Source organism: Lathamus discolor, chromosome 3 (genome assembly GCF_037157495.1).
Source record: "Lathamus discolor isolate bLatDis1 chromosome 3, bLatDis1.hap1, whole genome shotgun sequence".
Taxonomy (NCBI): Eukaryota; Metazoa; Chordata; class Aves; order Psittaciformes; family Psittacidae; genus Lathamus; species Lathamus discolor.
This window is the reverse complement of record NC_088886.1, coordinates 93,749,328-93,776,575: the sequence shown is the minus strand read 5'-3', so window position 1 is coordinate 93,776,575 and position 27,248 is coordinate 93,749,328. Positions and strand designations below refer to the sequence as shown.

Genomic DNA, 27,248 nt, shown 5'->3' with positions numbered 1-27,248 from the left:
ATTATATTTGTGTTTAAATATAACAGAAGTTATTTTAATCTATTTAGTTTGCCTCACACTTTCCAACACAAAGAATTCCTGCAATTTCTTCCAAGACGCCGTGTCTCTTCATTTTATGCAAAATTTGAAAAGAGCTGTAGGGTCAAAGCAGTGCTGTTCTTTTGTTCAGATTGCATTCCGATTTGGGCTCTTGAAAATTTGCTTCTTTCTCTTATATTAGTAATAAACTTTTTGGCCAAATACCAGAGAACAAATGAATGGGAACATTCTAAACCAGTAGTGCTACGCTTTCAGAGCAAAAGTAGTGGCAATAACAGCACACCAGATGCTGCATTGGAAGTTTTTAAAAAAGATGGCTATTTAGGGATTTAGGGAAATGAAGAAAAAAAATAGACCAGGGCCTCTAAAAAGTGGAACAAATCTGTAGAATCTCCTTGGTCTGAGTTGGTTTTTTTTCCCCCTAAAAGAGCTAGGAGGAATGTAGTGCTCATACAACATAGTAAAATCTGATTATGTTATAAACAACAAGCCAGAACGGATATTCAGCACTAGCAGACACTTACACATCTTCCTAACTCCTTGTCTCTTGCCCTATTTTTATATCATACACTCACCTCTTTCAGTCAAGTTAATCAACTCTTCTGAGTTATGTCACCTATGACATCTACCATGACATGTTTTGAAAATCACCATACTCTAAAAGGCATTTTGATTTTAGGCTTAGACCATGAAAACAAACAGTTTATGTGGAGCCTGGCGCTTACATGGCGAGCAGCGAACAGTTTGCAGAGGATACTGTGCTAAAAGTGCCACTTTTAAAAAATTATATTGAAGCAGTTCTTTACAAACATGGCTCTTGTCCAAAGCACATATGGAACATTAAATATAACCATAAAACTTTATGCACCAGATTTGACCAAGGTCTTGAGCTCTAATTTATATTTTCTCCATTTTGCTGGAAGACTAGCTGCATTTGATAAAACTACTTCATAAGGACTCTGTTCTCCTAACATTTACACATCACACATCTGGACTTGGAAAAGGATTCTGAGTAACAGAGCCAACTAATGCAGATCTTGTTTACATTATGTGCAATTACTCTTGTGTCATGAATCTCCCCGGGATATCAGAATGTGCTGAAGACACCCAAAGAATATGTACTTCAAATAAAAGTGCAAAAGCCTGGGTGCTTCAGTCCCTATCAATGAGCTCAGTACACATGATCATATAAGAAAATGAATGGTATTTGTATTTTCTAATAATACTGCATTTCATTTTTATTAATCATTTCTATGTAATTAGAGCTGCCCTCAGTGTCTGAAGATCTCCGTTTGGATTGTTTTTCTCTCCCAACTTGCTCACTGCAGCCAAGGGAACTAACTGATGGCAGTTGCAACACTCAATTCAGTTACATAAACACATCTTCCTTGCCAGATTCCCCTGCAGTGTTCCCATTTCATGAAATAAGTCTCTAGCATTTAGTAATGTACTGTACCAGCAAGTTTCTTTTCATGTCACAAAAAATTAGGTCCTCTGCTCCTGGCAGCAGAGCAGCATCACACACATGGAAACCACTCCAGACCGGGTGGCTGTACCCGCAGGAGGACAGAAAAGAAATACAATACTGAAGTAGCTACAGAACAAGAACTGGATGTCAGATTTCAGTAGCAGAAAGACAGCCTTCACCCAGAAATTGAGGCAGATTTATTCCTAAGTCTGTTGCAGTGCCAACAATTGTGAGTGTATGTTATACCTTCAAACATACACAAGATACATGTGCTTCTGTATTGAGTGTATTTGCCAGTAATGATAAAAAAACCACTCCAGCCAGACCATTCCTGTAGGTGTAAATGGAGTTACAGTTTTTAACATCACAGCTGGAACAAACACACTCTTGACTATGAAAGCAGTATGCGGTAAAAGTGGAGAGACATAGAGTGACCTAATCTATCCCACAGCAAATCAGCTGTAGAAAGGGTTGGCTGTCTGGACAAAGTTTCCCACCATATTTGCCCATCAGTGTGAAGCTGGGTGGTCATACTCCATTGACTTGCTGGAGCTTACCCTTACCACGGTTAGGTCATTGCTGAAGGCTACCTGGTAAATTATACAGGGACTAGTACCTGTATGTCCGTGCAAAGTTCAGAGACTACAATGTAGGTCTTTGGGCATGTTTATATCAGGCAGTGGAGCATCAACAGAGATCTCAGAACTATCTGAGCTACTGGCCTGAGCTGGTAATTCATGTAAAGCCACACAGCTTAAGGTACTCCTGAAGTCCAGCGCTCGCACCAGCAAATGAATCGCCTAATTTTGCAGGTCTCCTGCCCTGACTCATGCGTACCAGATGTCTTTGGTTGAATGGTACACCTATGCTCTCAAAGGATTATTAGCAAATTCTACTTACTGCCTGGACAAACATAAAAAATACTGAGGGATTGTTTGTTTGTTCTTCCCCTGAGAAAGAAATACAGGAGAACAGAGAGAAACCAAATAAAGCCCGAAATAGTTAGAATTACTTCTTAATGAAAGAGTTCATTACTTACACAATGAAAGAGACTTTTTATTTCTATCCTTTTACACAATTTGGAGTCAACATGGAAGCGGGGGGGGGGGGGGGGGAAGTTTCTTTCTTTCTAATTTAAGACTTCATTTTCCTCTGGGACCTCTGATCAGATCTGGAGTCTAAACAGTGGCATTGCTACCTAAAGCTGGAATCTGAACCACCCAAGTCTTCACCTCCATCCAGTTCAGGGACTTAGGGAGGTTGGATCAAACTTCCCACCTAAAATAATTTTCTAACTCCTCCTACAACTCATACAGATAAACAACAGTATCATGTCTACTTCCCTGCCCAGCAAAGTGAGATTCCTTCTTTGTGGGTAGAATTCTGACACTGCACAATGTGAGAAACAGAAGATTAACCATTACATAAATGTGGATCAATTTTACTTTTGCATCTTCCCATGGAATTTCTAGTGGCTGGCTCCATGTGTTGACATGTTTGTCCAATAATTCATGTGCCCTGCTCCTCTTCAGTTAAACACATTTTCAAAGTAAGTTAAACAGGAACAAACCATTCTTGCTCCAGCATAAGACTGTCCACAAATGGACACAATACAAATCTGAGTTAAAGATGTTGTGCTCAAAATAATGTGCCATTTCAGTTCAGATTAATTTTCCTGTGAACACAAATCTTTCTTGAAGGAGAATGACTGAAATGGTGGATAAAGTCTGCAGTCCTGCAAACTGCTTTTCTTCAAATACCTGTATTCGCAATTGTTACACATATTCAGGTTATCTCTCACTATGTACATGTGAGAAAACATAACTTAGCTACAAGAAGAAGTCCAGATCTGTGCTAAAAATGTTCTCACCTTTTACTTGCTCACTGCCGCAAGTCACACTGGGGTGGCCTGCCACTGCCCCACGGGTAAATGCTGATTTGAGAAATCTACTACTTGGCTTCTCAATTCTATTGGTGTTAGTGAGCTGCATCCCAAGGTACAGAAGGTCACTACCTAAATTCTTCACAAATTTGCCATTTCTAAAGTAGAAACAGGAGCAGGGGAAAAATGCACCACCTTTTTGTAATGCTATTTTATATAACATTAACAAGTTGTAAATAGCCAAAAGATGGCTTTGTGAACAAGTTCAGACTTAAAATCTGAGAAAATGTCTTTCTGAATATCACATGCTGTTTTCCTGGAACATTGCATGTGAGTACCAACATTCCACAGAATAGTAAAGGTTAAGTATATACTAGTGAAGTCCCTATGGATAGGAAGCAGTGAAGCTTTTCTTTCAGCTTAGTGGCAAAGGATTTACAACACCATGGATGCTAGTGACCTGAGATCCACTTGCACCAACTGCTTTTCACCATAAAATGTTCTGTAAATCAATGTGTTACTGTCTGTTTAGAGAAGTGTGTGACACTCTCAACTTCTACTTTCAGTACTCGTGCAGAAAATAATCACAGATCAGGTGGCATATGGGTATTTTGTATTTCAGAACTAGCAAAGAAATCTGGTGACATGGTCATTGCTATGGTAACTATACTTTTGTAGTGAACACTGAAGTAAATAGGTACATAAAACATGCATAAGTTGTCACTATGTAAGTTACTGCTGCCCTGGAGCTGCAATAATTTGCTTCCTTTAAAATCGTTAAATCTAGCCATAAATACTTGGTATCTTGCAATGTCCTATTATTTCAATAAGATGACAAGGCTCCTCTTACATAATAAAGTGCAAACACATGAGTAGACTGATTCATCAAGAAATGAACCTTTTGAAGAAGTAATTTATTGGCCTGTAAGTAGCAAACTATGAGCAGGCTTCTTCTGGCATGCATGAAGAAAACCACACCCCCACGCCCCAATGCACTGAGGCAAGATTGAGCCACTGTTTAAAGTTTGAAAAGCTAAGTAAATTTCTCCATCTCTGGGAAACACAGAGTCATCTGCAGGTAGAAAGCTCCATCCGATCTCTCTTCCCTTATTCTTTGTTCCCTCCTCCCCTTAAATAATCCACCAATGGCTGAGATGTGGAATTAGAAAAGAACAGGCTGAACCCTGCCTCCTTTAGCAAAGAGCAGTAATGTGCAGAAAGAGGTTTTGGTCTCCTTTCATGCTCTGCTCTTCATCACAAAGAATATTTGGCTTAAAGAGGTCTTCCTTTTGTCCCAGCTGAGTAATATAACACAATTATAGGTCTTTCATACACAAACTTGGTTTGGAACACTTAAGTGCAAGCTTAACATGCAGCTTAACACAAGCTTTCACACATAGTGATGATGAACTGATACTCAGAGAAGGAAAGCACAGTTGTCTTCCAGTTTAGACAGGGACTGTAATCCTGCTGAGCAGATAACTTGAAGGGCCTGGTCTACCCATGGCACGAAGGAAGGCACTGATAGGTCAAGTGGATCCCTTAGGATTGTCTCCTTGTCTCAGATTACATGAATGGCTTGGAAGTCTTATGATTCTGAAAGAAAGGGGGTAGTGTTTGGTGACAGCTGCATTAGATCATCATATCAAATGGATTAGGACAGCGTTGAGACTGGAAGGCCTACAGAGTTATCACTGATGAGGGAGGCATAGATGAACAAGTCTTACATAGAACATATACTAACTTACACCCAGTGACTGGATGAATTTCAACAGATAGATAACTTTTTAAACTAGAGAACCCAGCTGATGCAAGAAAAAAAAAGTGGTAATTATATTTTATACGTGAGGAGAAAGCATCTACCTTTTTGTATCATTGATGTTCTGGTCATGTCTCTAATGCCAATATTAAGTTCTGTTTTTTTTACTTAAAGCAGAGATTTGACCTCTGTTTATTGTGAGAAATACTGTATAAAGACCTTGCATGTTCTGAATGTACTTTCTGAGAGTACAGGAGCTTTATTAATGACCCCATGGGCAGCTAGGTCCTCTACCAGACATACCGACATTGGCTGTATCCCAAAGGATTTAACAAATATGTCATAAGTAATCATTATTTGAACTTTGATATTCAAGCTATATTTAAAGATGGAAATTTGAACAACCTATTGATGATTGTTTATCTAATTATATCTAGAGGGAGTACAGCAGTGTAGGTAGCTCTAATATGGGATTACTAAAATGCTGGTTACCTGTCAGTCCTTGTGTAATGATTTTATAGATTGTAACAATTCATCAATGGGAAAGAAGCTCAAGGACTGTCTTTCGGTTTCTCACTTTTAGACTGACAGCCTCAAATTACATCCCTGCTTAAAAATCATGCGGCCACACCTCACTGGGCCCTTTCTTTAAAATATCCCCCTTATCTCTGATGCCTTAGCTCCACTGCACAGAGCGAACACGAGACAGACGCTACATGTCTGAAAAGGGGGAGAACAAGGGAGCAAGATCTCCATCTTCTGCTGGCATTAAATTTCTAGATCAGCTCAGGCTGTAATGTGCAATTTCACATTAATATAACTCCGCAAATCACCACCTTAAGGGTCTGATTCATCAGTAATGCTCTCATTTCATTATGCTGCTCTGCTGATAGAAAAGGCACACATGTACGGGTTGGTGCACTGTGGCTATTTTTCTTATGTTCTATTTGTTTCCAAAAAGTCAGTATCAATACAAAATGATTTAAGGTTGATACTACTTGAAAGAGACAGAATTTTTGCATGGTTGTATAAATCTTGGGTTTCTTGTTTGGACTCCATGTATGCTGCTTTTAAAAAGCCATAATCATCATCATCTGGGACTAAAATTTACATCAGGTCAATACAGAGTTAAAATCTGGGTATGAACCAATAACTTATTATTAAGAACTGTAAGTATTCTGAAATCCATAAGCATAAACATAAACTCAGGAAACTTAGGAGTAAGCTTATATTGAAAAAATCCAATCACGTTAAGACAAAAGACAGACAAGCAAGTTACTCATACATTATCTCCTACATGTCATGATACTATGAAAAAAAAAACACATGAAGAAAGCCCAACAGCCTGAGAAAATAATTCCCAGCTAGTCCAGTACCACAAACACAAAAATATTTAAGTCATAACCATGATTATTACATAGTTTTACTACAGGGTACCCTATCATTACTATTTTCAACACTAGGGCTGAGAAGACACCTCCCTGCAACACAGCTCTTTCATGGCTCTTTTGTGCTGACAGAGAACCAAGTTAGGAAAAAGCAACCCACTTCTCACAAATCCTGTAACACGCAGTCTCTGTGGCAATGTTAGAGACTAATGTGACAACACAGGAAAGCCCAATCTCCTTTCCCTTTGCTCTCCTGCATGAGACTTAGGCATAATACAGTTAATAATGAGTATGCGTTCTTAGCCCACAATCTTTCACTCTGTTCGGCTAGAATTCAACAGTTGTTTTAAAACATGGGGACTACTATTAAAAGTTGCTGGAAGTATTCATGCAGAAAACTGAAAAGATTGACAGTGATTTTTTTTTTTTTTTTACTTATATAGCAAAGACTAATTTGTATTTTACGCTGTTTCAGCAGTCTTTGACTGTTTTCTTCAAAATCACTGGCTCAGTGGCACCATATGGAGCATGTTGAACTTAAGATACCAAGAATGTGTCCAAGATATATCTCACTCCAGTGTGTTAAAACATTCCACCCTGCAGCTGTCATTATAGGAATATAATTCATACCCTAAAGTTTAAAGAAAAACAGTGTAGCTTACTATGCTTACAAAAATACAAGATTTCTCTGGTTCCAAGTAACACGCAGTAAATGGAGAACAGTTAATCTTAAATACAGCTTTCTTAAATATTTAAAATTTTAACTGATCATGAGCTGCTTTAATTCTGCCTGATATTTAAAACTGAAAACAAAACCAAACGGAAACACACACAAGAATTAAAAAAGATTTATAGAGAAGGACTTGCATCTAGACTTTGCAAGCTCATCATTACTTTTTTCTTTTCCATGGATTGTATTTCTTTTAAAAACTGATACACGAGATTACAGGGAAAAACTGTAGCTACATTTTCGGTAATGGTGCTGAGCAAGTGTATGATTATTATTATGACATTTCACCTCTCTCTGGTCATTTCTGGTCTTCTCCAGTCTTTTGTTTGTTATCTGTGTTTAAAATTTAAGTTTCTCAGGATAGGACATGCCTCTTACTCTCTTTTGTACAGTGTAAAGTACTCCAAACACCTTCTATAAAGTTAACTGCTGTAATAATAAGGGTAGGAGACAGGCAAGTAAAAAGAACTCAAGGGTTTCTTGGTGGGATGGCCACATTTCTCAAATGGTCAATTAGCAAGCTAGTAATGCAAGTTCTCTTGGGAAAGGATACACAAAATCATTATAACATGCGACCCATCATATATTCTGTATATGACATGTTTTAGAGGAAAACTATTTTAGATAACTTAAAAATTGTATTGATACAACTTTTCATATGCCTTTGGCTGTAAAGTCAGGAAGTTTTATGGGAAGATGTTTTAGAAACCTTCTAACTTTATCCCGTAATAGCTTATTGATAGATGGTAAACTTGCATGTAAGGCTTAATATCTTGGAGGCCTTTGAGGGCAGACAGTGTCATACTGGCAAGCTGAGTATCTCCCTTCTCCAATATTGTCAATATTCCATTTACAGCCATCCATGGACCAAAGATATTGATGCAGGCCTGAACATAGCATGCCTTATGGCTCTAGCCAGTACAATATTAGGGAGGCATTTCATATTTGCAGTGATATTACTGAATGCAGGAACATGGAAAGGGTTTCCAAGGGATGGCTTATTACAGAAAGATGGCTAGTTGGGGTATTTCAGAGCACAGAAGCTGGCTCTTTCAAGAGAGAACAGTAACTACACTCAGTAATAAGTACTACTGAAGACCTTGTTACACTTTCCACATAGCTGAGACAGGCAACACAAGGTCCGTAGAAGTGTTGTAACATGTGGAATTAAAATAGGAAAACATCGCACAGTTTTATCAAATTTGCACCCCAGGCTGTGGCTGGGTATGATGTGTTTGTATCCAGAAAAATGGAATTCAAGAAATATACAAGAAAAAAAAAAAGTTAAGGAAATGTTATGAAAAGGTAAACATCTGACTTGTTATGATCTTGATTTAAGTTAGTAACATGATTTGGAGTGATCAATATAGACCAAATTAGTTATATTTCAAACAGTTTGCAGGATGAGTTGGATATATTTCAAATATACTTTGGGGAATTTCACCCACATGAAGTTATGATTTTTCTAACCCATTATGCTCAACAAAGATTTATTGCAGGAGATCGTATTAAAAGATGAACAAAACAGTAGCACTGAAAACAGTTGTTCAATTTAATTAAAAAATTTCATTGAAAACTTTCCACATGTTGCATATATTGTAAAACAAGAGTTCTGGTTATCTGGCTTACCTGTTCTTGAAAGAAATATCTTTGTTCAAGACTCACAGGATTGACCATAATGGATCAGATCAGCAATCTATCTAGTCTAGAATCCTGTCTTTGGAAAACTGTTGCAAATGAAACTGAAGGAAACCAAAAGCTTATGGAACAGTTCAGTTTCCTTTAAACTCTCATTAAACAGTTGGGTTTTACCCTAGAAAATGAGTGTTAAAGATATTAACTGTGGGTAGTCACATTGTCTAATTATCCAATTCTTCCCATCCACCCAGTACTCAAAATCATTACTGTATCATGGAATGCACAGATTTTGAAATAGAATAATTAAGGGGTTTGCTTTGTGTTTCATTACATGAAATACTATTCTAAAACTTGTTATCTTAAACAACAGCCATAAAAATGAACGTCTGCATAATTTACTCCTGAATTAGGCATCTTCCTGGTGTGATAACATTCCTTGTTAACCTACTATATATTCTCATCTCACTCTAGATCTATCAAAATGCCCTCCAAAGTAACCAAGTTCTGTTAATTTATGTTGCAGTATTCTATACCGTGCACTTTTAAGTTCCAAATAACAAAAAAGAGAAACTTTTATTTAAGAATAGTAGAGATTAGGGATGGTTAAAAAGAAATAATTGACATTTAACTTCCTAAAATAACCCCAACCCTCCAGTGGAAGAGGTGCAAAATGAATAGGTTTGCTTTGAATAAAGTCTATTACAAAGAAAATACTTCCCCCCTCACTGTTCCCAAATACTTAATATCTGTATCTTAAATGAAAGATAACTTTGGGATCACTTGTGTTGTCACTTCCATGCCAGCTTAAAAATTATCCCAAAAGCATAGCTGAAGATTATGGTAACACATTAAAAACACTTTGATCTCTATTTTAGCTTGCTCTATCTGAAATATATACATGCACCACCCATCCTCGGACACAAATTCTTGTTTGAAATATGAAAGAAACTCATCTGTGAGTAGAGTTAAGATGCACTTCTGAAACTCATGGTTTCCATTGTATAATCTAAATAATGGGTTCACCTCCTTCCACTGCTACGTTTTAGAATACTCGTGTGTCCACCCACCTCGCAGATAATGCATGTTCAGAGGTGGGCTACAATTGACATAAGGCTATGTACTACTTCAGTTCTTTTCACCAGTTCAGACTCCAGAAGAAATGAATTTGGTTCCAGATTATGTGTTCTTTTTTTTGAGCAGTTAGATTTAGTAGTTTGACTCATTATCGTAATTCGCATATACCAGGATGCAGCTCCATCCAAATCTGGCATTTACTTTGATGTTCAAATCAAATGCATAGTGTTTGGCAACTATATGTGCAGAATTTAAATTGACGGATCCATTTATCTGAAACTGGTATGTATCAAGACCACTCACAGATGTATCTACTGGTCTAGTAGAAATTCCAAGAGGAGGAAAAAGACATGTTAGTCATAGCTGCTCCAAAATGACACATATATTAAATATTGTGCGTGCTAACTGCATCTGACTGCTACCCGCATTTCAAAAGGAGTTAAGAAAAAACTTCAGGTGAATTGATGGTGCAATACACCTGCAATTCCATGGAATTCCAGGTAGTTTTCAGTTGCAGGAAGGTCCTCATTTCAGAGCAATCAGAACTGACCAAACAACACAATTCATGTTTTTTTAATTTCTCATGAAATTTCCAGTTCTTTTTAAAGAGAAAGAATGCTGCACAACCTGGAGAGGTCAACAGTCTGACTAGAGAAGAGTGCCCTGGTGTTTCAGGGGAATTCCAGAGCAGAAACACACATTGTTAAAAGAGATCCTGAAGAGGACCTAATTCTATGAGGTCTCTTACCTGCCAGGAACCAAAGATACTGCTAACAGCTTAGCTTCTCAGAATTACAAGAATGATATCCTTCAGAGGACAGCCACAAAGAATGAGAAATAAGCCTGCTGCTGACTGGCACCTGCTGACTGGCTTAGACTCAAAGGACCATATCAAGATGAAGAAGTAGCATTTCTCAATGAAATCAGTGAATTTCTCCTGAATCAGGATCCAGCCTTCAGCATCAGAAAATTTAAAAATAAACCTCTTGACTCCAAAAATATTTGGGACATCCTCAAACAGCCTATTCAACTATCAGGGCTGTACCTTGGTAACAGCAGGACAGCCTGAAAAGCATCACTTCAGATCAGACTGGTTGGGGATCCTAAGGGCCTTCCATTGAAATGTGTATCAATTTCCCATTGCTTTCAAGTGAGCATCTTAAATGCTAAAGGTTTTTACTTACTGACAAGGACAGCCTGTGGCCTTACAGAGCAGGGAGAATAAGCTGGCTCTGAGCTCTAGGACTCATGCCACAAGCAGACACTGACTGTCACTTCCTTTGTAAGGGTGGTGAGGAAGTACTTCTTAACTGTGGCTGGCAAGAATAAACTTACTGCTTGTGAAACTGCTGCGTCCAAATAAAATAACTTGAGAATGAAGAATACAATTGTCTGTGAATTTCAAATTCATAGCACGGGGTCCCCCCTCTACACAGCTAGAAACATAACCATGAACCATACAGATTTATATGTTTCACAGTATTTACCATCCCAGCCATTAGTGTTGCAATTCTTTCCTTTAGAGGAAAGCTCCTTCACCTGGCAACCACTTTAGCGCGGAAAGCAAACTGACTCATATATGCAAGTTTCCCTAATGTGACTGCATATGTTACTAGTTTTGACATGGAATACGAGGTGTCAAATCGGGTCTGAGGACTTAATGAGCAACATTCTGACATTGTTACTTATCACCTGTGTGTTGGACATTGCTTCCCTGGGAGGCCAATATTTAAACACATGGCATTGTAAGTCAGAATACGACCACTAAACCTCAAAATATAGCTTAAGGAGACACTTTCATGCGGCTGCAAAATTATTTCATGCGGCTGTTGTAAACTGGGTGGGTTACATTTATAAACAAGGCAAAGTTTTAGAGATCAATTAAGACCTCTGGGAAAACCACGGATACTTTCATGTATACTTCAGGTATTTTAGGTACGCTGCAACAGTCTCCTTCTCAACCCCTTTTCCAACATCCTTTCCTACCTTTTGACAACTCTTCGAAAAATTATATAGAAATTAATAAAATACTTTGGCAACCCTGACATATATTTATAACCCAGTGCATATGCTTCATAATATAATGCACATTTAGCTTTCCTTTTAATGCCATTTAACTATGCTTTATTTGTATAATTAGTAAATTTAATCAATGAAAATGTCCAATATTATCAATTTTAATTTCTTAACTCTAAAATCTAATTAAAAATTAAACTGTAGATTTTAATCACTAGGTTTAGGAGAAATCAGTTCTAAAACCCTTCAACATATATCTCAATGAAGAAAAAATACAAGTACTTTTCAGTACTCTTAGGGAAACATCAGTGGGTTACGCCGATTCTTGTAAAATCTACAAAGTGTAGAAAACCTAGTGACAGCAGATTGTACACCTAGTTGGAAAGAAGAGAGTTCAAATGCCTAGTTTTGCTGCTCTTTGTTGAAGGAAATCAGAAAAATTAAAGTAGATTTGTATTCAGACGTGAAACTCTCTTGATGGAATAAAAATATGATTCGAGCTATGTAAGTAGGGTGAAACAAGGTATTGAGAAAGATAACACAAGAAAAGAAACAAGATTAAAACTATAGTTTTGTAAACAATAGTGCTATTCTGTGCTATAGCACAGAAAAATGCTAACATAATAAAGATAATGCTAATTCTATTCCAAACCCCCAAACTATGTTTTGAAGATTCTCCCTATAAAAGTTTTAAAAATAAAAACCAAAAGCTATTCCAATGCAATTCCAACTTACTTTTGTACAAGTTTGCAATTCGTACATATTTTTCCTAAGCTGCTTCAGTATTAAAATACTTACTAAAACATTTGCACTCAAAGACTGAAAACCAAACACCTCTACTTTCAGTCTCTGCATTTACTATGCTATATTGCGTATTTTCTTGAAAAAAATAAGAGCAGTTTAATTTAGAGCAGCCTCCAGACCTCTCTACAATAGATGATCACAGTGTTTTGAACATCATCAAGGACTTACTACTGGCTCCTTGACTATCCTTTCCTTTCCTTCTCTTTCAAGTACCCTGTGTTCAGACTCAAATTTATAAACACAGGAAGCATCAATACATACTCCTTAGGCAAATACAAGCTCTTTTATAGAAAAACCCCTGTCCAAGAACTTTACAGCTAATACCTGAACGTATCCATGCACAATATTCAACTAAATGCCTGCAGATAAAACTATATTGAGTGGCTGAGTATATAACATAAGTCAGGATTAAAAAGGATATTGCTGTAAATACAGCTCCACAGAAATAAAATCTTTAAGTCAGACAATGTTTCCAACTGAGTTTATCTTCTCTGTTGCTTGGGAGACTCTAGCAATATAGACTGGTTAGATCAGGTGAAAAAAAGAGGTTATCAGGCCTTCTCTTTCGTAGTCCTTTGTACCAACAAGTACTACCCTCTCATCTAGTCAGATCTAGTGATCGTGTTTGCCTGGGAAAGCTAGACCAGCCCAATGGTTCAACAGTAATCCAGGCCGCAGAACTCACTCTTGCTATGGACGTAAAATTGCTATATTTGACTAAAGAGGGGGAGATGAGACTATGTGATAAGGGCAGGTGAGAGAGGTCTGCATTAGCTCATATTTAGATATTATCCATAAGGATTAATGTGGCACTGTAGCATTACAATTCAGCATAAGGACTGTAACTGGGAGAGTATCCCCAGCATATGTCGGCATAAAAGACTTTAGCATGATTGAACAATGCTCTAAATCTAATGCTTGAAATGTGTAGTCACGGAATAGACCTTAGCTGGATTGGAAAAACACCAAACCAACCCTTTACTGAAACCCATGTATTCTACCTGCATTAATACTGCAAATATCTCTGAAATTGAATTGTTCTGGATTTACGCTGATGTAAAGAAGTTTTCCGTGAACATTTCTGCCTTCATTCTTCTAGTTCTTATCAACTGTATAGCTAACTTTTATTCATAATCTTATTATCACAGCTCTTGCATTATGTATTTGTAGTATATGTTACATGCTTTTGCCCTAATACTCTGATTATTGAAAATGCATCTGCAGTTCATCTTTAAAAGGCTTTCAGAGACATACATTAATATTACCCACAAAAGCAAATGCTGAATTCTGCAGGTCTTTTCCTCCAGACAGGTGAGCTTTGTCCTAAATGTATCCGGCCGCTGACAACATTTCAGGATGCTAACTGAAGAAGAAAGGCAGAACTTTATTCCGCTTGTTTCTGGCTCTGCTCTTGGTCAAATGACCTTGGGCAAATAACCTCTCAATTGTCTACCTGTAAAACAGAGACAAGACTACACACCCACCTTATTGGTTTATTCTGAGCTTTAATGTTTATGAAGTGTTATGAGACACTCTGGGAAGTGCTACAAAGTGAAAAGGGTTATCAATCATCATCAGTAAAACACAAGCTGCTGAAATGCAGTGAAATCTGCCTTCCCTTCTCACAGGACATGCTCTGTCTTGTGCTGAGCTCGCTCCAGTATTCGCAATCTTAAAAGTATCTCAACACACTGCATAGCATAAGGGAAGATAAATACCCCTAAGCATTCTGAGAAACTACCAGAAAATATTTTTATTTTTGAGAAGTGAACCTGTTGGAAAGTACACGCTTCTCTTCTAAATACCTGCTTGTTTTCCCTAACAGGAGAAAAGTAAGCCATTTTTGAGACAGGACTCCTAAATTGCTTAAATAGCTAGACATGAGCTGAAAGGAGCACTAAATATAAATTTAAATACTTGGCTCTCAATTTTCCTTTAATTCATAATGTACTAGGTAAACTATACTAAAATAATTACTTGCTTATTACTCATGAATTTCAGTGCAGCAGCTGAGACAATGTAGATAAATAAGATGATTAATTGAGACAGAATGAATCACAACAAAATATGTTGTTGTGTAAGGTATGATTAACTCCACAGTGATTCATATCATTTCAGATAACAGGGCTTTTATCAAAGACGGCTGCAAGGTTGGGAAATGATTTAAAAGCATTTTATCTTAGAGAGCCACTGCAGTTCACAAGGGAGGGGAAATAAAATAAAGGAGAAGAGAGAGGGAGAAGCAGATTCGGTGTCTGCAGCTGAAATAGCCTTGGGTTGTTTCAGCATCCTTCCCACAGCACATCTTTACAACATGCCACGGACATTATCAACCTCCCCTGTGCAAGACACCCTCTCATTTTTCAGTTGGATATAATTTGTTAGATAGTCCAATACTGATAAAGTTAATTCTGTGAATTAAGCAACGATATTACAATGCCATAGCTTTCCTATAACTGAAAACACCTGCGCCAAGAAATAAGCATCAAAATTCTACAAAGACATCAAAGAAAAATATTATTTATTTTCCTTCCATTCAGAATTACAATTTTTAATTCCCAGGCTCCCTCTAAAGACTGTTGCAGAAATCTTAACTGCAGGGTTTATAAAAAGAAATTGCTATCTGTTTACTGCAGTTTAGAAAAGCAAACAGCAGCAGCAGCTGACCTTAAAAGCCTCTACCTGTTAAAAAAGGAGATGTCTCTTACAAAATTTTTCCCGTGTGTATTTAATAAACTGGGTCAGAATATCTCACTATGATTTTTAACTTCACCGCAGACTCCCTGTAGGGGACTAGTGCAAACCTCAGTCTCTCACTCAGCCTACCAAATGAAGATAATTACCCTCACCTGTGGGGCAAGTTCCTGAGAACTCCTGAAAGCATGACAAAAAGGAAAATCCTGGCATATGAATTGAAATGCAAAACACTGGCACCCGGTTTAATTTCATTTAGGATGATTAATGTTCCTGAAAACTTAATTCAAAATGAATAAAGATGTAGAAGACAAAGGTAAAAGCTGAACTCAAAAGGAAGACAGCTAGCAAACAACCACTGACTGAAAATAGCCCCTCAATATGGACCAGCTCTGGTAAGCTAAAAAAAGAGGAATCAAGGTCTTTTAAGGGCTCTTTACATAACATACATGCAAGTTAGCTCTACAGTAACATAAGCCTCGTCAAGATACTCAGTTTCAAGCACAATTTAGCATTTGCCTTCTACTAATCATTACAAACATTCAAAAATAACTTAAAATGCTTACTTGAAAAAACTTCAAACAGAAACATCAATTTAGTGACATTTATGGCATGACCAGCCATCCTTTGCTATGTTCTTTACTTCCTGGCCCCATCTGATACAAAAGAACAGACTGAAATGTTTGTCTCCCTTTCATTATTTACTGGAAGTCAAACTGTATTTCTCTTCCTCCACACTCCAAATTACATCTGCCACCTGTCTTTTACCTCCTAATCGTTTCCTCAGAGTCAGACAATTCACCAGTGTGAAATGACATTCAAGTAGTGTGGAAAACTATCTGCTAAGTCTATAAAGTAGCAACAGCAGCAACTACACTCATGTAAATTCAGATCAATTCAGTTACACCATTACAAATGCACACTAGTTTAAAATGAATCAGCATGAGAGGCTTATTTATCTCACAAAAGTGATTATGTCCCATTCAAGATTCTTGTGAGCTGTGGGCAGATTCCTAATCCTGCAGGTTATCAGTCTGGTCCCAGGTGATAAACCAGCAGAGGAAATTTGCAGGTGGGACTGAAGGTTGTACACAATGTTGTATCTTCATGTAATATATCAAAGTATGTGAAGTGAAAGCTGTTTACAAACATGCTTTATAGGTTACAGAAAGGGAATAGCCCAACTTGTTTGGATGGTGTAAATCCTAGTGAGCTGAACACAGTTTTATGCCTGAAAACTTAGGAGTGCGTCCATTCATTCCCCCGGTTAAGATAAGCACAAAACTACAGACTGCTGTGTGCAGTTTTGAACTGCAAGTTCAAAACCAGGAGCATGTTAGCCACTGTTACCAGGTTTAGATTTACCAGTTTTCCTTGCCATTAAAGAGAATTTTCCATGTCATGAAAGACACTTGGCTTTATAAAGGCTAATAAAATCTCTTTAAGGCTACGTCAAAACCTCATGTAGGGATGTTTATGTCAGTATTTCAAACCTCACTTGAAAATATTTTAAATCAAAGCTGCACAATGTACCATTTCAGCATAATTGTAAGATGAAATGATTACAAGACCTGTTTGGTATCTTACTGCATACAAAGGCACCCCTCTTTTTAAGGCTCAGGATTCCTAACTCCAGAGCCACCACTAAAGCCTTTTGCTATTGCTTTTTAAAACACAGAAGTGTTGCACACAACTTTCTTTCTTTTCAGCACATTTGCTGTCACACCAGCATCAATTTCCCAGTGAGTCTGCAGAAGCATCTGTCTTTGCAGAACTTGAGCTTACAATCCTGTAATTAACTTGTTCAGAGACTGCGTGTTTAAAACAGCTCTTTACACTGGAGAGGAAGATCTAATTTCCAAGAATAATTGTTATCTTTGTTTTCTTTATTATATTTGTGCTTTAGAAAAATCCATGATTTCTCCTCTACATAACCTCCTCAGCTTTTACTTATTGCTGTACACTGCATACTGCAAGTTACACGGCTTGGTTATAGGTTTTCTTAAAGCAATTGTTGAGGAGCTCAGCAGATCTATAACTCTGTTTCTAAATTCTATGTCCTGCCTGCACATAGGAAGTGAACCCAGAAGATCTCTACCACATCAGGATCATAATAAATATTCTCCTGACTGCCATATGCAGGGATGAATCATGTAAGAGCTTTGTAATGTCCCTTTAATTCTGAAGACCTCTCTCAGAAAAGAAACTGTTCCTACCCTGAGGAGATGCCATTGTAACTTAAATCTTTTGGGAAGACTGGGAATTGAGTTCAGATTGCTGTGCCCATTATTGACTTGGACAAATCAAGCATACCAGAGACACCAAGCTTTAGCCCTAACTGGATAAGCGCAAAGAGGCCTGAGAAAGAAAGATGTGCAAATTTAGGCTCCTGTAGTTGCCTTGTAAAACTGCCGTGTAGGAAACATTACACAACTCTTTATAGACATGTTATTTTAAGAGCTTTCACTCCTTTGACCATTCTGTTATTGAAAGTTACTTTGAGTTATAAAATATGTATTCTAAGGTGATCTTTTACAGACGAATTAAGCAGCAACTTGTGACAAAGCAGTTATCATCAGGAGATAATTGACCTTATTTGAGAGTTAAGCATCCTGAGGCAAAGTAGAGTGTGCTTAATCCTGGCAGGTTAATTATCCAGTGATTATGGTAGCTTGGAAGGTATTACTGCTAAGAACCATTTGCAAAATGACACTATTAAGAAAAAACTTAATTTAATAAAAATTAAAAGCAATGACAATAATCAAGTTCTTCAGTCATGTATTGCTAGCTAATGACTGCAGAATGGCCCTAATTGGTTAGCAGCAATGAACACACAATTATTCCTATTCTGAATGTTCTGTACTAAATTTATTATATGAAGTACACTTATTAAGTACCAAAAATCCAAGAGATGTTTGACTAGTCATAAAAGGGATTTAAACAAATGATCAAAACACCAGTGGTCACTGAGCTAATGCTGAAACTCATACATGTACTGAGTTGTTATCACAGAGATCAGCGTCTCCACTGCAGCTAAGGGTATGCTGGCATTTACATTGTAAACTAGAACATTTATTCTGAGAGGTTTATAACTTGCCCATTTTAATTACCATCTGGCTGAAACTTGAAATAACCAATCTTCATTCAGATGTAAATTTTTAAGTAGAAGATGTAATTGAAAATCACTTTGCCAATTGTTTTTAGTTTAGGAATGGCTGCAATTTGGAATTTTGCTGCTCTTGGATGTTTTTGTATTACTCAAAAAAAAAATAAACAGCTCACTGCTTAACAATAAAATTGTATTGGTCTATAATGTGAAGATAAATGGAGGGAAGAATAAAGATTGTGTCTAAGAGTATTGTTCGTACTAATAAAGTAACAACCACACCCCTTAGTATGCCTTGATATATGTTAGCTTATGCACTTTCAGTATTTAACTAAAATAGCAAAACTGATGGAAAATGTAGCAAAAGGTAAAAGGCAGTCACAGTAAACGGGCAGAAATTTGGTGTTCGCTAGCTGAAGTGGTTCATTGCCCACCAAAGCACACACACACAACAAATTCCATAACGTACTTGTAGATAAAATGAATATAGGAGGAAAATAAAAACCAAAAGCCACCCCCCAAAAAAGACCCAAACAAACCCAGCCCAAAGGAGGAAGCTACTAGAAAGCAGAACATGTCAGAATAAGCTTCTCTTGAGTTTTGCAACTACTCTTTATCGCAAACCACCTGTAGAGAGCAGAAATACTGACAATCACAAGGTACAGCAGCTACTAAAAACAAGAGCTACACCGTGCCAAGGCTGGAGTTTCAAGGCACACAGAGAGACAAAAGAATAAACCATCGCAAATAAACCACTGCAAACAGCATTTCAAGAACTCAAAAGTAGCAATGGCCATCTTATCCAGCAGAAAGCAGAGCCTGAAAAATGACCAGGGTTTTAACTGATTAACAGAAGTAACAAAGCATAAGAGGCTGGTACTCTGAAGTACATATATCAAACTGCTAAATTTCAGGATGATCACTTAAGTTTAAATAGTATCTTTCACCCAGAAAGACACCAAATGGCTTCAGAAACTGTACACAGAAAATGCAGGGAGTCTTCCAACTTTAATACATACGATAGTCCTATACAATATTTTATGTCTGCAGGTGAATAATACCACAGCAAACTGAAATGACAGGGGAAGTTAAGGTAGTCTTCATATAATTTCTAAAATTGGAATGTCATCAGTATAACAGACTAATGTTTATAAAGCGTGCAAATATACAAAAAGTAACAACCTCTGTTTTATCTTCTGAAAACGAGCACTTAACGAACCACTGTAATCCAAATTTAACCCAAATGTAATCCAAACAGGTCAGAGAAGCAATATTAATATAAAAGACAAGGAAGGTTTAATCCCAGAAGTTTCTGTGAAGCCCTTGCACCTAAAGAGTGACCAGACTTGGTATTACTTTAATTTGTGAAATCTGACAAGGCCAGGTTGGATGGGGCTTTGAGCAACCTGGTCTAGTGGGAGGTGTCCTTGCCCACAGTACGGGGGTGGAACTGGATGATCTTTATGGTCCCTTCCAACACAAACCATTCTAAGATGATATTTTTGTTGAGATGAAACTGCTATTAAATCAAAATATTCAGGAGCATCTTTGTGAGGATGGATTGTGAAAGAGATAAAGGTAACCATGCCAAGTGCAAGGTCCTACATCTGGGTCGGAGCAATCCCAGGCACAGCTACAGGTTGGGCAGAGAAGAGATTCAGAGCTGCCCTGTGGAGAAGAACTTGGGGGTGTTGGTCGATGAGAAAATGAACATGAGCCCGCTTCAGTGTGCGGTCGCAGCCAAGAAAGCCAACCGTATCCTGGGCTGCATCAAAAGGAGCGTGACCAGCAGGTCGAAGGAGGTGATCCTGCCCCTCTACTCTGCTCTTGTGAGACCTCACCTGGAGTATTGTGTGCAGTTCGGGTGTCCTCAACATAAAAAGGACATGGAACTGCTGTAACAAGTCCAGAGGAGGGCCACGAGGATGATCAGGGAACTGGAGCACCTCCCGTATGAAGACAGGCTGAGGAAGCTGGGGCTGTTCAGCCTGGAGAAGAGAAGGCTGCGTGGAGACCTCAATGTGTTGGATATTTCCTCTTCTAGCCTACAGTAATTTGTTCATGTGTCTCATGAATGAATGAATGAGTTGCATACCGCTAACAGATCAAGTGACACCTTTGGCTTCTACTGAAATATTGCAGTCCTATGACCATGGATTCAATTTTCTAGTGACACTTGACATGGTCAGTGTTTTTCTCTCTAAATAACAACCACGAAGCAGGCTCCTAGACACAAACAGCTAGATACAAGAGATAGAAATGCATCAATTACTTTTGTAAGACTCACCGTCTCGTTTCCAAAAAGGACATCAACATAAGGCATGACTTTCATCATAGGCTCCTTGTAGAACTGGCTAATAAATGGTGCAGAAAGATTCAAGCTGAAGATCTTGTTGTTTGCAGAAGCCTGAGCAGCCACTTTTAATACTGCCTCTGGTGACACCGTCAGGAAGAATCCCTGCAAGCATCCAAACAAATCAATTTATGTTACTAATTTCATATTAGGAACCTTATGGAGTATGCTGCTTCTAGAAGATCTCCCCCGAGCCACCTATGTCAAACCCACATCCCAGTAAAAAATTCTGGGAATACTGCCTTTCCATGAAGGTATTATGGAGGCAACAAAGAAGCTGCGTAGAATCAGAGCCCTCCAAAATTAAACATTACTCCCTACCTCTGCATTCCATGTAGTACACTTTCCCTTGGCAGCTAAGACTAATGCTTGTATTTTAAAAAGTGATATATTATAATGCTAAATGCCCCCTTTAGTAACAGAGTCAATCAGACTGTGGTGCTTAATTCTGAAGTCCAGTATGATGGCTCTATACACAGCTAGGAGATTAATAAAATCCCTTACCTGAAAAATTATTACCTTGTTTATAATAAATACGTTGAGTACGCGGTCATTGTTTTGTAGGAAAAACCTAGCGTTTCCAAGTTTCCGCACATGTATTTTATCATCTACCTCCCTCCCCCAAAGGGCTGTTCTTTATTCTGAATGTGAACATGCAAGTATCAATTGTGAAACAAAATAAACAGAACTTAACCAGAAATTATTACTTGTCTACTAAATTATGAATGCCAATTTCAACTCTGTATAAAGAACACTTTAAGGCTGCCATTTTGAATTTAGCATTGCAGATGGTTACTTCAGCTGCACATGTTCCAGGAGTAATGTAAAGATCCCCTACAGTTTCCTTAATCCGCTAATTAGAGAAATGCTTAGTCTTTACCCTAAACAAATTTTGTATGCTTCATTTTTATAATCCCAAAAGCAATTATACTAACTGTTCTCACAACTCAGTGAATAATAGTAATTTTCAAGAGCAGCAAGTGTTAAATTTAAGGCCAGAGATAATGTCTAAGTCACAGTAACAAAGAACTTTGAGGGGAGTCTGATAGATAAAACATCCTCTCAGTTCTATATGCAACATCACCACCATGACACTCTAAAAGGTATAATAGTGAAACAGACAGCTTCCATTTTTTATCCATATTATTATGTCTTTGGATCACAGAATAGCTGTATTTTTATCCTGCATACTTCAGCTAACAGACCATCTTAGCATTCTACTCACCAGAAAAAAATAATAAAGAGTCTACAGATTAAAGACTACTTAGAAAGTACTTCTATTTATCTTTGCTTACTTCACGCTCTCCAGTCTAACAAACACGAGTGATTTAAAAATTGGCGTATGATTTGCTACATAACAATAAAAGTCCAAAGGGCACAAGTATGCTTTGCATCTTGTGGAATTACTCAGTACTTTGAACGACTGGAAGCCTGTAAACCTCCAAGCGTCTTTGCTATTTTTACAATCTGAAGAATTAAAATGAACAGTTTATATAACATCTCGTCTCCATAGCAATCTCTACCATCTTTTAGTTTTTCATTTAATGAACAGAGTTAGATTTTTAAAAAACTGTTCCAAACAGAAAATAAAAACTTTTCAGGGCTAACATATTGCCAGCTGTGGATAAATCACACATTGCTACACAGTGGTCTGCGTGAATAGTAACCTGGTCAAGTAATTAGGCTTCTTACCATTTTTAGGCTGAAAACTTCATCTGAACTAAACCACATCTGATTGTAATTTGAGGCACAGAACACTATCCTCGTGAGATCTAACTCAGGCCTGTATCCAACTCCCTTTTCTTTGGAAAGGCAACATAAAAGTACTGAGATGCAGATAGGAGAGCTTGCTTTTCAGATCCTGCAAAGTAAAGGCCAGGAACTCTCAAAGGCTACAGCTCTGTCTTCTGGGTTTCCTAAAAAAATCATTTCTGCCATTTAATTGCTTTCTTCCAAGAGTTTTATTTAAACAACCATTTGACATTAAAACATCTCGAAATTAAGAGTTGTGTGTGTGAGAACTCTTTGCCAAGTGTAACAAGAAAAAATATTGCAGCAATAATAAAAACTTACAGCAGAACAATTCACACAGCGGAGTTAATGAAGAAGGAAGAAAAAGTACAAAATCTGAGTTGTACAGATTTGGGTTTAAAGAAGCCTAATTAGAATCCCCTCCTGAAGTATTTAAATTGTTTTGTCTCTATTTTTAGTGAAACTACAATTACGGCTATGGCCAGTATAGTTTCAAGAGCCCAGCTTCTTAAGTCTGAACTGTAACTAGATAAGTCACAGACCACCCTACTGCAGCGTGCTACAATTTGGTACAGGAATGAAGTCCACTAAATCAAACAGCTTTTCTTGTATTTCACTGGGATTCAACAATAAAGCCACTCCATGGCTTCCTTATAACCACAGCTCTCATGCTCTTGCAGCTGTCACTGCTTTGGGTCCAGACACATGTATACAAAGGAGTGCCTATGTCAACCACTCCTACCTACTCTAACCATTAACTGTTAGCCAACATTAGCTTTGGGTGTGAGAACAGGCATATCTCGGTATCACTGGTATAAAAGAGTTTGTATTTCAGTAGTAAGAAGTTCTATTCCCACTGACAAAAAGGTTAAGAGACCCTTCAGAGATATTCTGTACCCACCTACACACCTCACTCTACTTCTGATAGTTTTGGGAACCTTTTTAACCTCAAAACCCAAAAGTGCCTCAAAAAAATAATGAGGAAAATCCCTGTAATCAAAGGATGAGACAGTTAACATACAAAAATTCCAAGAGCCTGGGAAACTTACACTGTGTATAAAATGAAACGACTGTGCATGAATCAATCTATCTTTGTGAAAGAATGTTGTACATACAAGGACATATAATACTTGTACAGTGCAGTCAAAGAAAGTGAAAGGCAATATTGTATTAAGGAAACCTATTAAACATTAAAGGCTATCAGACGTACTAGCAGCATGCAGTATTCCTTTGGCTTGCACTGATTGAGACCGAGTATACCAGATGCTACTGCTTTGTGATGTGCCGCTATTTTCTGCTGCTCAAAATGTAATGAGCCCCTTTTCTATGCCAGAAGGAAGGTACCATTGTACCACAAGCCAGAGAGCAAGGCTGAGCTAAAACACACACAAGGAAAATAGGATGATAAGACTGAATTATTTATGTGCATGCCTGTGCATATATACCTGCAAAGCAATACTTTTCTTACGTACTATAAGCAGTCCTTCTGTTTAAAAACAGTCCTTCGGTGTAGAAAAAAAATTTTTCTCATGGGAGAAAGAGAAACAAAACTGAAGAAACAACAAAAATACATTGGTCTATTGCAGACACATGAGTGGTACAGTAGCTTGTTTGTAACTTCAGAGAGTTTAAAATTCACTATTAAGATGCAGATGACAGCATCTTAAGGCTGAGAGAGAAGGCAAGAGAGAGTGTCATATTAATCTCACTTTTACAATATTCAGGAATTCTTTAATGCACCTTTTAAAATATGCCAGGGTTCTGTGAATATAGGATAGTCTTTTACACTCTTTTTTTTTAATAGACACTAGCATTACCAGAAGGATTTGTTGGGTTTAAACAGAAGCAATTAGTCTTCACAAGTCATCTCTCTCATTTTTATCACACGCAGACCCAAAAGGTTTCTTCTGACCTACACTAAGTTCATACAGCTCTAGCTATAGCAGATGTGAGGGCAGCAAATTACAGTGTCAAGCGTCGGCACAGAATCAGAGTGCTGAAGAACCACCTGAAGCCAGAACTCTGGCTTTGGTGAAAGTATTTCTGTTTAAGGTGATCTGTCCAAACTGAGAAGTCTTGCCATCATTTTTCACATGAAATAACACGCCTGCATTGAATTCATCTGGATTACATACATACAGTATTTGCACAATGATGACCAAGATTATTTATTTATTTTTAAGCCAATGAGTATTTCCTTAAAGCCAAATCTGAAATGCGTGACCTCACGTACATTTGGACAAATCCGGGCCAAGATGATAACAACCAACTTCTGAATTATGGATTTATTACCGCTTAACAGCACAGAAGTTATGTTTGAATAAGAACATACAGTGATAGTAAAAATTAGGGTTGCTTTCAAACCTACTACCCACTAAAATGCATTTGCCTGCTCTTCTTCCTAGCTCTTCCTCTTTCCTTGCTGCTCCCATTTGCAGAGCAGTTTACACGAAAATAACTTTATCGTATGAGTGACAGGATTTTGAACCATGGTGTTCTGAGCTCATTTTGAAATGCCATTTGGTAACAATGTAAAACCAATAAATTGCAAGTGTGAATCAAAATATTTAACTTTCAGCAACACATACACAAGTCTGCTGCCATTTAAGACAAATTATATTATGCCAACATGAAAGGAACACATCATTTAATCCAAAATTATTTTATAGCAAGCATTTACATAAAAATGCAATTATGACATCACACTTTCATCCATCTAAAGGATGGAATTTTTCAGGCACATAGAAAGTTTGACAGTTACGTAGTGACAGGCCTGATAAATACTGTGATTCAGTACAGCCCTACAGAAATCATCGAACTTCAAGTATGCTGGCAGTTCTAGTGAAAGAGTGAGACTGCTAAGGTGCCAAAAGAACTTGCTCTGTTAAATGACAGACATAACCAGCTCAGAGCTTTTGGACCTGGTTTAAGTTTCCTATATTCTGTACACAAAGAGAACTTCAAGCCACACACTTGGGCAGAAGAGACTTCCTGCAGCTCTGCTCTGCCATCAGTCTCATCTGCTGCAGTCTAGCAAAAATACCAGGGCTTGGAAGAAGTGAAGCTGCAACACATGGCAATTCTCGGGATGGAGAATGAACCACTAGGTAACTGCTCCAGACAGAACTTTCACAAGGCTTCCAGGTGCCCTTACAAACAGAAGAGACCGAAAGACTTCTGTCTTCTAGCCTCTGAACTGCACAGAGCACAGATTGGGTGCAGTCCATGTCCCACCCACTGTGAGACAAGGCAATGAAATCATCTTCCTTCAGAATAGGAACCAGAAGGAATCTTCTTGGAATGCTGGAGCAGAAGCTCTTCATCTGTCTTAGTCCTTACGCAAGTTAAAAAGAGCAGGGAACAATTAAAAAACTATCCTCAACACTGAAATACCTCAGCACAATACTTGGAATGTGGAACACTATCAAGTTCGCAGACTTACTGACCCCTTACCTCCTCCTATGAGTTTTGAGCATTTCAACTTGCAACCTGCTCCTGCTTGAAATTATTTGTTAAATTATTTTCCTTACTGACATATGACAGAGTGGTATCAAATGACAGAGATATTAACATACAACGTGGAAAAAACTCTAGAAATAATTAACAACCCCCCACAAATTAAATAAACAATGTGACCTTTATTAATGAAGGTGCTTGTGCTTTAAGTCATTTTTTACTTTCTCTATGAAGGGCAAAAGCTCTGTGTAACTATCCACTTGGGAAATGTTCAGTCTGTAAATCAGTGAAATACATGAATGTTATTTTAATCTATGTACCTGTTCTTTATGTAATAGATCATTTAAGAACTTACAAAATCCTTACATACATAGTATCAATTGCATTTTGGAACTATATTTTATCTTGTAGTGATCAGCAAGTGGTTACTTAATGAAACAAAACCCACTGCTTTTTGTCCAGTTCCTACTGGAGACAGTTGTTTTGAATCAGGAAGCAGGGACAGCAAGAATGCAACAATTTCTCTGAGTAATTGTTTTGGCTTGTTCCTGTATGCATTGTTTATTTTTATGAAAGTATTGCTTTATAACTCGCAAATGACTAAGCTGTAAACTATTGTTTTATCATTCTGAGTGGCCAGGGTTTCTGTTTTTGATAAAAGCTGAGTTTCAAACAGTTTTCAGTAACATAGGAAAAAACCTAACTGTCAGTAAATGTGCTTATATTGACCGTGACATTTTCCTCTATGATGGTGCCAACATGTCAGGAGGAGAGGATTGCTTTCAGACTTGAACAGCTTCTTTGTTGCTGAAGTGGACTCTGATTGCTGCCATGTTAGCATCTATCAGATTACAACAGTAGCAGAAAACCTCCAATATTTGACACTATATATTGAAGAAAATAATTATTTTATGTATGTATTAGCAATTTCTTTTTCATGTAAAACAATTTGGAAATCTTTTTCAATTCTGATTACTATTGATTAAAGGAAGCACTACAGGAAGTTCTTCCAAGTCATACTTAGGACCAAATAAATATGTGACTTTACTTATGAGATGTATACTCATAGAGTGTAGATAAGAACTTTAA

The 27,248-nt window shown here is 37.6% G+C and overlaps 1 protein-coding gene across 3 annotated transcripts in view; it reads right to left on the bottom strand.

Annotated features, from left to right (window-relative positions):
* The window catches only part of ADK (adenosine kinase), a 301,741-nt gene that overhangs the window by 63,077 nt on the left and 211,416 nt on the right, over nucleotides 1–27,248 (bottom strand). For all 3 annotated transcript variants that reach the window (XM_065670654.1, XM_065670653.1, XM_065670652.1), the window contains one exon: nucleotides 20,886–21,056. In XM_065670654.1, the coding sequence (XP_065526726.1) occupies nucleotides 20,886–21,056 (171 nt within the window). The remainder of the gene's footprint in view (nucleotides 1–20,885; nucleotides 21,057–27,248) is intronic.